Source organism: Phocoena phocoena, chromosome 15 (assembly GCF_963924675.1).
Source record: "Phocoena phocoena chromosome 15, mPhoPho1.1, whole genome shotgun sequence".
NCBI lineage: Eukaryota > Metazoa > Chordata > Mammalia > Artiodactyla > Phocoenidae > Phocoena > Phocoena phocoena.
Window position 1 is genome coordinate 34,174,485 of NC_089233.1, and position 11,939 is coordinate 34,186,423.

The 11,939-nt window shown below is 53.8% G+C and overlaps 1 protein-coding gene across 1 annotated transcript; it reads right to left on the bottom strand.

Moving 5' to 3' along the window:
* Positions 1–708: 708 nt before the first annotated feature.
* ALG1 (ALG1 chitobiosyldiphosphodolichol beta-mannosyltransferase) lies at positions 709–11,839 on the bottom strand. Its single transcript, XM_065893061.1, has 13 exons — positions 11,638–11,839; positions 10,625–10,702; positions 10,384–10,487; positions 8,716–8,864; positions 7,150–7,239; positions 6,702–6,812; positions 5,831–5,952; positions 5,610–5,648; positions 5,229–5,288; positions 4,367–4,477; positions 3,128–3,242; positions 1,943–2,018; positions 709–840 (listed from the first exon to the last, which is right to left on the bottom strand). The coding sequence occupies exons 1-13, from the start codon at positions 11,837–11,839 to the stop codon at positions 709–711; spliced, it is 1,389 nt and encodes a 462-aa protein (XP_065749133.1).
* Between the last annotated feature and the right edge of the window lie 100 nt (positions 11,840–11,939).

Consider the following 11,939-nt stretch of genomic DNA (forward strand, 5'->3'; position numbering starts at 1 on the left):
AGTCTGTTTTCAAGGCAGGAATCAAAATATTAGGGACACAACCAAGCAATTCTGGGAAAGGCAGACACCAGGAGACAAAACAAGGATGCAGAGATGTTCAAGACGACACAAATAACAGAAAAGTCATAAACTGGGGGAAAGGAAGACTCATAAGACAGGAAGAGAAAAGAGAGAAGGGATTCAGAGCCTCCAAAGATGAAAGCAGGCTGAGCCAGCTTCCTGGTCAACAAAAACTCCTGATTATTAAAAGTAACTTCAGGGCTTCCCTGGTGGCGCAGTGGTTGGGGCTCCGCCTGCCGATGCAGGGGGCGCGGGTTCGTGCCCTGGTCTGGGAGGGTCCCGCGTGCTGCGGAGCGGCTGGGCCCGTGAGACATGGCCGCTGGGCCTGCGCGTCCGGAGCCTGTGCTCCGCAACAGGAGAGGCCGCAGCAGTGAGGGGCCCGCGTACTGCAAAAAAAAAAAAAAAAAAAAAAAAGTAACTTCATTCCCCAGGCAGTGCCCACTGCCAGCCTTTCAGCTTCCATCCACCAGGAGGCGCTGATCTACAGAGTTTGCCAAGGGACTGGCCAGCAGTGGCGGCTGTGAGGAGAGGAGTGTGGGCCAGCTCCTGGGGAGAAAGATGAAAGGTAAGGAGGGGTGTCAGCTTGAGGGTCTCTCCATGATGTCCAGCACAGGACACCTCAGGAGTTTCAGTCGTTGGCCCGGGGGGTCACGTGTCCGTAATCAAAGGGAGCACTGTCCGCTTCCAGCTCTCATCCCATCGAAGCTGCTCTGACTCCCGGAGGTTCTTGCAGAACTGGTTCAGTTTGCCAGCAGGATCAGGAAACTTTGAGAAAAGCATCTAGAAGACCAGAACTACCTCATCACTGCTTCCTGCCCCCACCCCAGGTTCCACCCCAAGCTACCCCTCCTCCTTCCCAGCAGCCCAGGTTCCTGCTGCACCCCAAGCGCAGCCATTCTGCCAAAACCCTCCCTCCTTCACCGCACTTCCAGAACCACCACCAGTGTCCCGGGGTCTCCAACGGGACGCCCGCTCTGGCCCAGCTTCCTCACCAGGCCTGGCTAACTAACCCTTCTCAACAGCTCTGACCCCAATGTCCCTGACCCAGCAAGCCCGCCTCCCTCACCAGGCACAGGGGAGCCTTCATGGCCCAGCTACGCTCTATCTCCTGCTCTGCTCCGACCTGACGGCACAGCCAAGCTGCAGTGTTCACCATCCACACCCCGTGCTCTGCCGGCAGCCCTCCGCCTCTGCCTCTGCAATTGTCTGCTGTTCCTTCCACCAAGAGCTGGCCTCTACCCAGCACTATCCTGCCCACGTACTGAGAACTAGGTGATGCCTGCGTTCTTTCCAGCTCTGCTAAACTAAGGTGTCTGCAGACGCCAGCCTATGGGCTGCATGCAGCCCTCCGCCTGTCTTTGTAAATAAAGTTTTATTGGAACATAGCCACACCCCTTCATCTACAGATTGTGGATGCTTTCACATTACAACAGGGTTGAGTAGTTCTGACAGAGACTATGGCAAAGTCTAAAATGTTTTTTTTCCTGAGGCTTTCCAAAGTCTGTTGCCCTTGGTCTCAATGATCAAGAATGATGACGTGTTACTTTTTGTAATTTGTAGTAAGAAAGAAGTATCCTTTGAAGATGCCCACCCATCTCATAAGGCCGGTCCAGGAAGCTCCCTCGCTCCTCACTCTCCCTTCTCAGATCCAATCATCCCCTAAATGGCACAGTCCACCTGGCTCTAGCATCATTGTGTGGTGTGAGCTCCATAAACCCAGACGGCAGGTGGGGCGAGCCCTGATCCCTCCGGGGCCCAATGGGGCCCAGCCTCTGAGACCGCTGCTCGCTCACCCATACACAGCCCAGGGCCACCCACCCAGCTGCAGGAACAAGGAATCTCCAAAACCCTGCAAGCCGCTGTGTGGGAGCAGACACGCTACCTGCAGCTGAGCTGCCAGCTCCTCTGAGTCCTCGAAGACCAGGCCATTTTCCTCGTGTTTCACAAGCTCGTGTAAGCTGCAGAGAGAATCAGGGGAGGTCTGAGAGCTGCCTGGAGGAGATACAGAACCCAAGGTGCCCACCTGCTCCCCCCCAATTCCACCCCACCCACAGGCTAAGCTGGAGGCAGGAACAGTCTGGTTTCAGGAAGCCTGTTCTTAGATTTGGCATCTGAATAGAAAAAAGACCTGGCAGGATACACATTAAAAATCCAAACCGGGCTTCCCTGGTGGCGCAGTGGGTGAGAGTCCGCCTGCCGATGCAGGGGACACGGGTTCGTGCCCCCGTCTGGGAGGATCCCACATGCCGCGGAGCGGCTGGGCCCGTGAGCCATAGCCGCTGAGCCTGCGCGTCTGGAGCCTGTGCTCCACAGCGGGAGAGAGCACAACAGTGAGAGGCCCGCGTACCGCAAAAAAAAATCCAAACCAATTTGGGGAAGGAGGGACAATAAAGGGGTATGTGGACTTTTTGTGCTACATGCTCTCTTCAGTGAGAACGTTCTTAGTAAGTTCTGCCTTTTTTTTCTTAATTCCACAGCAGAGAAACCAGGTAAAAGGCAGCCCTGCTGGAGGCAGGCTCAGAGGTGATCAGGGAGTTGATCCCAACACTATCTGAACCCGGGCTCCAACATCCTGGATTTCCCATTCAGAAGCTGGCTCCTCAGCTCATGGTGGGGCCACTGTTTCTAGAAACTTTTCTAACACTACCGTCTCCAAATGCCCTCTCCTGCCCATCTTTGCCAGGAAGAGCGGAGACAGAAATACACTCATTCAACTGATTCGAACACAACTACATGAGCTCAGACTAAAGGGACAGAGAGAGAAATAAGTCCATGTGAGCTGTGCGGGCAATTCCAGCCACCATTGCACCCTGTAAGCACAAGCCCCCAAGTAGAGTACTTAAGACTCCAATTTGTATTCAACACGAGCTCTAACTGGAAGCCACCCTGTCTGGTGGGGCCCAGCCCACCCACAGGGACCAGAGGGCTCCTGCTCCCTCTGGGTGGCAGAGCTGCACAGATGGGGAGGTGGAGCCCTCCAGGAAGCTTTCCCGGGCAATTCTGCTGGTTCCCCCCAAGCTGCTGATTTGATAACCTAACCCTGGGAGGACTGGGTTTCCGCTCCTACCACTGGAAGTTCACGGCACACACAGGCAGGCAGCACCCGAACATGTCCACCACCTTCATGGGCAGGTCCAGGCCACTGGAGGACCGGTGTAGGCAGACGCCCAGGTCCGCAGACCCTGCAGGGCGAGGATGAGGGGGCCATCAGCTCTGGCTGTGCGCCCGGTGGCCACACATCCTGCAGGACTGTGGACCGAGGCCTGCGGGGAGGAGTGGAAAGGGGGTGATAAAGTCCCCAACCCCACGTACGACTGCCTGGGGTTGGCCGAGCAGCCTGGCAGGAGGCTGGGACACGCAGGTGCTTCCCACCTGCCACTCCTGGCCTCTCGGCCCTTTCTGAAAATGACCTGCCCGTCACCAATGTTTTTCTTTAAACTGACCCCCTTTTTCTCCTTAACCACGCTGTATTTTAAAAGAAGCTGCAGCAATGATTGCTTAATGGGTTCTGAGTTTCTGCTTGGGGTGATGAAAATGTTTTGGCAAGAGACAGTGGCGGGGACTGCAAAACACTGTGAGTGTGATTAATGCCACTCAAATACACTTAAAAATGGAAAAATGGTTAAAATGGCAATTTTGTTATGTGTATTTTATCACAATAATTAGAAAAAGAACCCAAAGCAGACCCAACAGAAAACAAGCTGTCGCTGTGAATATAAAGCCAAGGAAGCAACCGTACATCACTCAGTGCCGCTGGAGCTCCTGCCTACAAAGGCTCCCCGCCTCCCACTCCGGAGACAGCTTAGTGGCTGCTGAGACCTATAGGCACCCAGCCAATAAGCCCTCCCCGAGGGATCAACAACGCAAGAGAAGGGAGGGCTGCCCCTTCACACTGGGAGAGTCCACACTGTTTACCTCGTGGTCTCTGTACCTCCCAGACTTGGGAATTGACCCCAACCCAAGCCCCGCCCAGCCCTTCTGCCCAAGGGAAGAGCAGGGTGAGTGGAGGGCGTGGAGGCCAAGAGCACTGGGACGTAACCTTGGCAAACAGGCAGGGAAGAGGTGGCACACCAGGAAACAGCCTCGTTCTCCCAGAGTCCAGCCAGAGCCCATCCCAGCCTGAGACCTACATGTGTAGGGCCCCTGAGCAGACAATGGCTTGAAATCATTAAAGGGTTAAAAAAACAAAGAATATGCAAAAGAACCTGGTAAAACATTCATTATCTGGCCCTCTTCAGAAAAACTCTGTCCCCTGCCCTCAGGTACTCCCTTATAAACCCCAGCCCTCCCCCTGCAGGCCTCTTACCTAGAAGCAAGGGGTAGTCCTTGGCCTCCAGCCATGGGGTACAGACCTGGATGTGCTGGAAATGCTTCTGGCAGATGAGCCGGCTGTAATACTCCTTCAGAGGCCCTTTGCCTTACAGAGAAAACCGGAGTCACTGCACTGGGCCCACGTCTGGCCCTGTCCCCCAGCCCCAGGCCTGAAAAGCCCCTGCAAGGGCGTGAGCAGAAGGCCCACAGGCAGCAGCTCCAATCAGGCCCCTATCCAGACCCCTTCCAGAAACGACCCCCAAGGGGTGTGCACCTTGACTGCTGAGGCCATGGCCGTTCCCCCAGCAGGCCTTGGGCTGGGAACACAGCCAGGATAAACTCTGGCCAGGCACCAGAGTGCCCACCAATACAGCTTCTCACACAGACTGCCCCTGCGCCCCGCCCAGATCCCCAGGTGGCACAGCATGAGCAGTGGGCTCCTGCCGCCCCTGGGCGTCCAAGGGCCTGGAGGAGAGGAGTGTCCAAGGTGGGGCAGCTGGCTAAGGACCCTCCTCCTCCAACCAAATCTCCTCTGCCTCTCTCTCTTCACCCGGCTCCTTTGGAAACAGTTTGACATTGGACAGCAGACTCTCATTTTTTAAAAAAAAAAAGATACGTGGAAACCACTGTGAAGTAGAAAGCTCAGAATCTCTGAGGTCACGCTATCTGAGATTGAAATCTAGACTCCATGCTCTGCCATGAAGCCCTTCTGAGCCTCAGCCTCCCCGTCAAGCTGGTGTAGAAAACCATACATCACTGAGTTGGGGTGAGAATTAACGAGACAACAAACATCACAGGCCTGACATGCCTCCACTGCCCCGTTTAATACAGGAACAGGGATAGTCCCAGGTGGGTACCTGTTATAACACAGACCAGAGGAGGGAGGCTTTCTCCATCGTTGATCAGCTGTTCGAACTCTGTGTTTAGGAAAATAAATACATGATAACCAAAATCATGTAGTCGGGTGAGTGAGGGGCTGATGCGAGGGGATGGGGGAAGGGAGAGGAGGAGGGAGCACTGCTCCCAACCATGCAATCCCTTCTCCTGGAGGTGGCAATTCAGAGCTAGGCTGGTCACTCACTGACCCAAAAGGGGACTCACGCCTGCCACCTCCACCCAGTGGCCCTGGCCCTGGGGTCAGGAACACTCTGCCAAGGACATCACGCAAGGCCAGGTGAGCATCCTGCAGTTCAGCAGCCCCCGACAAGCCCAGCTCCTGATCACAGCCATACACCTACTTTCTAATGCTGCCAACAAGATGGAGAAGTCTTCATCCTCTACGGGAAAAGAGAACCGAGTGTCACGGGCCAGTTTCTAGATGCCTCCCCACCCAGCTCAATGTGCTCCCCTTTCTCATCGAGGCCCCAAATACATGTGGGGTGCACGCCTGGCAGCAGCGAGAACACAGGCTCAGCCAGGTGCTCACACAAGCCCCAAGCGCCCGGGCGGGTCCTGAGACCTGTCCAGCTCGTGCTGCTGACCAAAAGGGCCGGCCGCCCAGGAAGGCAGGTCACTGTTCCACTCTGGGCATCCCGCTCCGTGAAGGCCGACCTCTCCATGCCCGAGTCCGAGGGTTCTGAACTGAAGGAGCAGAGAGAGCCCGTGAGCTGCCACAGAGCAGGCCCTTGGGCCCGAGAACGGCCATTCTCCCACCAGAGTGAGGCCCGCAGGCTCCCAGTTGTTGGGGTGCAGCCACGTCAGAGCCACCAGGTGGCCCTACCACCCAAGGCCTTGGGCACAGACCTGCACCTTGCTTTCTCTCTTATCTGTATTTATGTGTTGCTAGGTGCTGAGGTCGCAATGGCAGACAAGGCCGACTCAGCCCCTGCCTTCACAGGGCTTACTGTTCTAATCATCCCCTAGACTTAAGATGAGGACGCTGTGACCCCTCCAACTGCCCCCACGTTACTGAGAAGAACAAAGACCAGCTGTATGGAGAGCCGCTCAGAAGGGCTCTCCTTACCCCTGGGAGATGCCCAGAGAACACATAGGTGCACAGACCCCGCCATGCGGTCAGGAACCACTGGCAGGAGGGTAAGGACACCCACAGTCTAGTACAGGGCAAACACTTCCTTAAAGGGCCAAAGAGTAAACACTGTAGGCTTTGGGGAGCCATACGGTCTCCATTGCAAAGCCCAGCTCTGCTCTTGTAGTGTGGAACCAGCCAAGGACAACATGTAAATGAATGAACGTGCTGTGTTCCAATAAAACTTTACTTACAGAAACAAGCAGCAGGCCTGCAGCCATAGTTTGCCAGCCCCTGGATTAGATCTCCAGGTCAGCAGCGAGCATAAAATAAGGCAGCTGAAAGCTGAAGACAGCAGACTTACCAGGCCCTGAATGCAGAGTAGGTGCGGCTCAGCTTCATAAAGAGCTGGTGTTGCAGGTCCAAAGGCGTCTCTTTAAAGAAAGATGCTGGCTTGTCGTAGACAGTCACAGCTCTGCAACGAGATCATTGGGGGGCTCTAGGGAGGGGCGAAGAAAGGCCTAAGGAACATAAGACCCAGAAGTATCCAGAAGAAGAAGGGTGCTGAGGTATCCAAGTCTCAACAATAAGCTTTAGAATTACTTGGAGAAGCACAGAGAGAATTTCTAACATGAACACTTCCTGGACCATCTGGCTGGCTGAGAAAGAAACTCTAGCTTCCTCCTCCCTCAGCCTCCCCAAACCAGTAACCACCTCCCGGAACCCTGGGAGCTCCCAGTGCCTTGCAACATGACACAGCAGCTGGGAGTCAACAGTGCTGGGAGGGACCCCTCGTTTCCCGAGGCCCCTACTTGATGCCCCAGTTCTCTGCCAGGTCTTCCCGCATCGCATTAGTCACACACAGGTTCAGGTGGGACAGGCGTCCGCAGAGCATCTCATACCTGAAAAGACGTATCAGTGGTCAGCCCAGAGCTCTCTGGGCCAGGAACCACCACCCCAGCCCCATGGGACTCAACACCTCTGATACAGAAGAGGCCACAGAGCTGGGATCTCCCAAATCAGGTCACTGGCGAGGCACCTTCCCCGTGTTTGCACAGAGTTCTACCACCTGTACTATTACCTCCCACACACCTTTCTTTAAATCAGATTGCTTTTCAGCTTAAATACAATTACTTTCAAGAGAAACCATATATCACTACAGAATGGAAAATCCAGTCTCTCTTGCCATAAAATGAAGGAGAAATACAATAAAATCTTGTTATTAAATCTCAGCCACACTGCACTATTCCCTGCAAAGGCTGTGGGGCTGAGGCTCACTCCCAATGGGTTACAAAGGGAGTTTAGCAAATGCTAGAAAGGCGTTATCAACAGATTAGCTCCAAACGGAGACTTGAGCCCTGGTGACAGGGCAGGACTGAAAAAGAACTGGAAACGAACAGAGTTATTTCACGTGTGTAGGTACCACGGCCTGTTCCTCACTCAGGATGCAGAGAAAGCTCTGGAGCTGGACTGCCTGGGATGGAATTTTGGAGCTCACATGTATTAGCTGTGTGGCAAGTGACATGAGGGCTCTCGGTTTCCTGGTTTGTAAAAAGACAGCGATCACAGGACACCCTTGCTGGGCAGCACTGGAGTCTGAATGGGATAAAGGCTTGGCCTGAGGCCTGGCATGCAGCAAGCGCTCACTGACTGCTGCTGCGACCACCACCCACGAATGACCCATCAGGGGAAACGCCACAGCCAGCCAACGGCTTGAGGCTGCAAGCCCACACCAAGGGAGACGGTATAACTCGGACTCAGAACACAACATTGCTTCCTCCTCCAGGTCCAACCTGCTCCCAAGGCCCTTCTTCCCTCTCCCTGTCTCATCAGCTGCAGCAGACTGTGACCCACGTCCCCGTCTGCCAGCAGCAGTCCCCAGTTTCCATTTGGGTATCTGGTACGGGTTCATCTGGGACCCCAGCTCTCCAGTGGAGCATTTGTCCCAAGCCTGAGACAACGGGGTACTGAAGCCCCCCAGGCTCAGAGGGGGTCAGAGGACGCCAGGTGCGCAGGAGCCAACCACAGGCCTGCTCTCTCCACTGAGCCTGGTGGGGTGGGGATGAAAGCGAGGGGCTTCCAGAGCCTGAGAAATACCTCTAGGAGGAAGTGTGGAGAGACATGAGAGGGGTCCTGATGACACCTTTTTTGAGCTCAAAGTCAGCCATTTCTCAGGACTTTTCAGTTTCATGGGCCAACAAATGCCCTCCTTTGCTCAGGCCTGTTTCTATCACTTGTCACCAGCGTCAGTCCAACTCCCCAGCCTTGCCCTCACCCCCACAGAGCACACGGGAATCAGCTTCCCCGGGTCTCTGCACCGGCCCTTCTTCCCACCACAGTTTGGGGACAATGTCGGCACCCTCATCCCAGACTCTCACCACTTGGCCAGCAGAACAAGGGGGTGGCCGGGGCCGTGCACCAGACCCATAATGGAGTAGCCGTAGTTGTGCCAGTCAATGACGAGCTTGCTCCCACAAAGGCAGCCTGCAAACCAGCACACGGCAATGGCGGGCAGGCCTGGAGGGTTCTGGGAAAGAGAGACTTGAAGGAAGAGAAGGAAACCAGACCACGGTCAAGAATAAACCAAGTAAAAATAACATACGTGGCAAAGAGTCAATTATCTTTACAGAGCTCTTGATAATCGATAAGCAGAAGAAAGACCCTCTTCCTCACCAAGAGGTATAAACAGTCATAAAAGAAAATTGACCAACCTGATAAGTCCAAGATCACTGATATTCAAGGAAACAAAAAATGGAATAAGGAGGAACCATTTTTCATCTATCAGAATGGAAACTCTAAAACACCTAATGATACCTGGTGGTGGTGAGGATGGGGGGAAGAGGCTTCCTTGTTAGGTGGGGGATAAATTGACCCAATCTTACTCTAGGACTATCCAGTAACACATCACAACATTTTAAAAGTGCATGGACTCTGACCAAGCACTTCCCGTCCTAGGAATTTATCCCAAGGAAGAAACAGAACCCATGCAAAAGACATATGTTCACTGATACTCTTCACCATACAATTTTAAAAGTAAAGGGCTTCCCTGGTGGTGCAGTGGTTGAGAATCCACCTGCCAATGCAGGGGAGACAGGTTCGAGCCCTGGTCCGGGAAGATTCCACATGCCACGGAGCAACTAAGCCCGTGCGCCACAACTACTGAGCCTGTGCTCTAGAGCCCATAGAGCCCATGTTCCACAACAAGAGAAGCCACTGCGATGAGAGGCCCACACCCTGCAAACGAAGAGTAGCCCCCGCTCACCGCAACTAGAGAAAGCCTATGAGCAGCAATGAAGACCCAATGCAGCCAAAAAAAATAAATAAATTAATTTTTTTTTTTAATTTTTAAGTAAAAAAAATCAGGAAGGGCTTCCCTGGTGGCGCAGTGGTTGAGAGTCCGCCTGCCAATGCAGGGGACACGGGTTCATGCCCCAGTCCGGGAAGATCCCACATGCTGCAGAGCGGCTGGGCCCGTGAGCCATGGCCGCTGAGCCTGTGCGTCCAGAGCCTGTGCTCCGCAACGGGAGAGGCCACAACAGTGAGAGACCCGCGTACCGCAAAAAAAAAAAAAAAAAAAAAAAAGGAGCTTCTCTACGTTAAAAAGCAGTCAAGGTAAGAGGCTAAGAGTGGAACTCCAGAACTAGAGTGACAACCTGGTTCAAATCCTGACTCCAGCACTTCCTAGCTGTGTGACAATGGGTTACTTACAGAACCTCTCTGGGTCTAGGTTCCCTCATCTCTAAGTGTAGGTAACACAAGAACCTACTTCTCAGGATTGTTGTGAAGAATTAAATGAGATAATGCAGGCAAAACACTTACATATGTAACAAGTACAAAATAAGACTATCTGTAAACACTGAAAAACAGAAGGGATGAGTACCATAAATAGAATGGACACATACCATAGGCTCCTACTCATGTTTTTAAAAGTTTATACACACACATGTGAATATGCACTTACCAATCTGTACATTTTTTTAAACTGGAAAGTAAAGAAAACTGTTAAAACAGTGGTTCTCACAGCGGGAGGTGGAGCTGACACGTACCTGGAGAAAGATGTAAGCTGCTGGCTTCCTGCACATCAACTTCCACAGCAAGTGCACTGCCTGAAACACAACTTTGACTCCATACTGGAGAATATGGGGCCCAACTGCAAGTCAGAAAACAGCCATCACTAGTAAAGGAGTTCTTGGCAATTTGCAGATCCCCTCCACCCCACACTCCCCGCCTTCCCCTCCCCCCCTACACACACAGATTCAGAGATATCAGGAGTTGACTGCTTCCTACCTGCAAGTCTCTGAACTTCTGTCAGACTCACAATCTGAATTCTGTCGCTCTGCAAGAGCTCATCGTGGGGTTTGGAGGCTGAAAAGAATGTCCCTTTTAATGTGCTGGAGAAGATGATCTAATTTAAAGTCAGATGATCCCCACCCCACAGGCTGAATAGGGGAGAGTGTTTTGGAACCTCTCTGTTCCTCAGTAGCCAGAACAGAGAATGAGGCCAGTTCTTGTCCAGATTCCACTAGACCACCCACAGAGGGAGGGCTGGAATCTTATCCATTTTTACTTAGCACAATGCCTGGCACATAGTAGGCACTCAAGCTGACCTAGATTCCCTGGATGGTGGAATTATCACACCATAGGGAGACCCCTAGGAAGTCTCACTCCAGCCCCTCACCCTGGGGTAGCAGACTCTAAACAGGGACCAGAAGCAACCAGTGCTATTCCTTTTTTCCCGATATGGGATAGAGCTACCTTCTAAAGATGTCAAAGTGGGGTAAGATGGAGGAGCAGACACCCCTGCCCCCGCACACTGAGGGAAAAACGCTGGACATCCTGCGAAAATGAAATACCTCTGCCTGCAGAGTTCTGCGCTGAGGGTGAGGAACGGAGAGGAGACAAGTTGCCTGTCTTCTCAGACACTGTCTGACAAAAGAAGCCTCAGAGATGTGCTTACCAGCACTTGCCCTGGGATCACATCCACCCGGGTTCCAGTCCATCTTTTCACTTACTAGGAATAAGTGACACTATGCACTGAGTTCATTTAGTTTAGCACAGTCCTGGCATATGGCAGGCGCTCGATTAATGCTGACTGTTCCCAGGGACCCACCCAGCAGAGGCTGGGCAGAGAAACCTGGCAACTGCTGTCCAGGCCACAACCCGGCTCGTCCAACCTCGGAGAGCTGCCCGACGGAGGAGAGGGTAAAGGGGCGTCCCCGCCTCGGCCCCCGTGGGGCGGTCAAAGCCGAGGGTCAAAGGCTGAGAGAGCAGCCTCCCTCCCAGGCCCCCGAGGCACTCACTGCAGAACCCCAAGAAGGTCACGGAGAAGCCGCACTTGGCCAACGACAGTGCGTGATACTGCATGCGGGGACTGCGGCCCACGTCGCCCAGCACCACGACAATCACGTGGCGGGCCGCGCGCCCCCACCGCCAGCGCTTCCACGCCACCAGCAGCAGCAGCGTCAGGACCAGCGCTAGCAGGACCACGCAGGAAGCCGCCATCTTGGCGGGCCGGCAACCGTCATGTGACCGCGCTCCCGCCGGCTGTGCCAGCTGTCCGCAGCCGCAGACCGAGCCTCCTAGGTGGGTGGAGAGAAGGGAG

Excerpts from the sequence above, each read along its gene's own strand:
- ALG1 (XM_065893061.1), bottom strand. The coding sequence starts at position 11,839 with ATGGCGGCTTCCTGCGTGGTCCTGCTAGCGCTGGTCCTGACGCTGCTG. Across the intron at positions 5,289-5,609 it reads CTTGTTGGCAGCATTAGAAA|AGTTCGAACAGCTGATCAAC; the intron begins GTAGGTGTATGG and ends TCCTAAACACAG. Across the intron at positions 3,243-4,366 it reads GGACTACCCCTTGCTTCTAG|GGTCTGCGGACCTGGGCGTC; the intron begins GTAAGAGGCCTG and ends CTCGCCCTGCAG.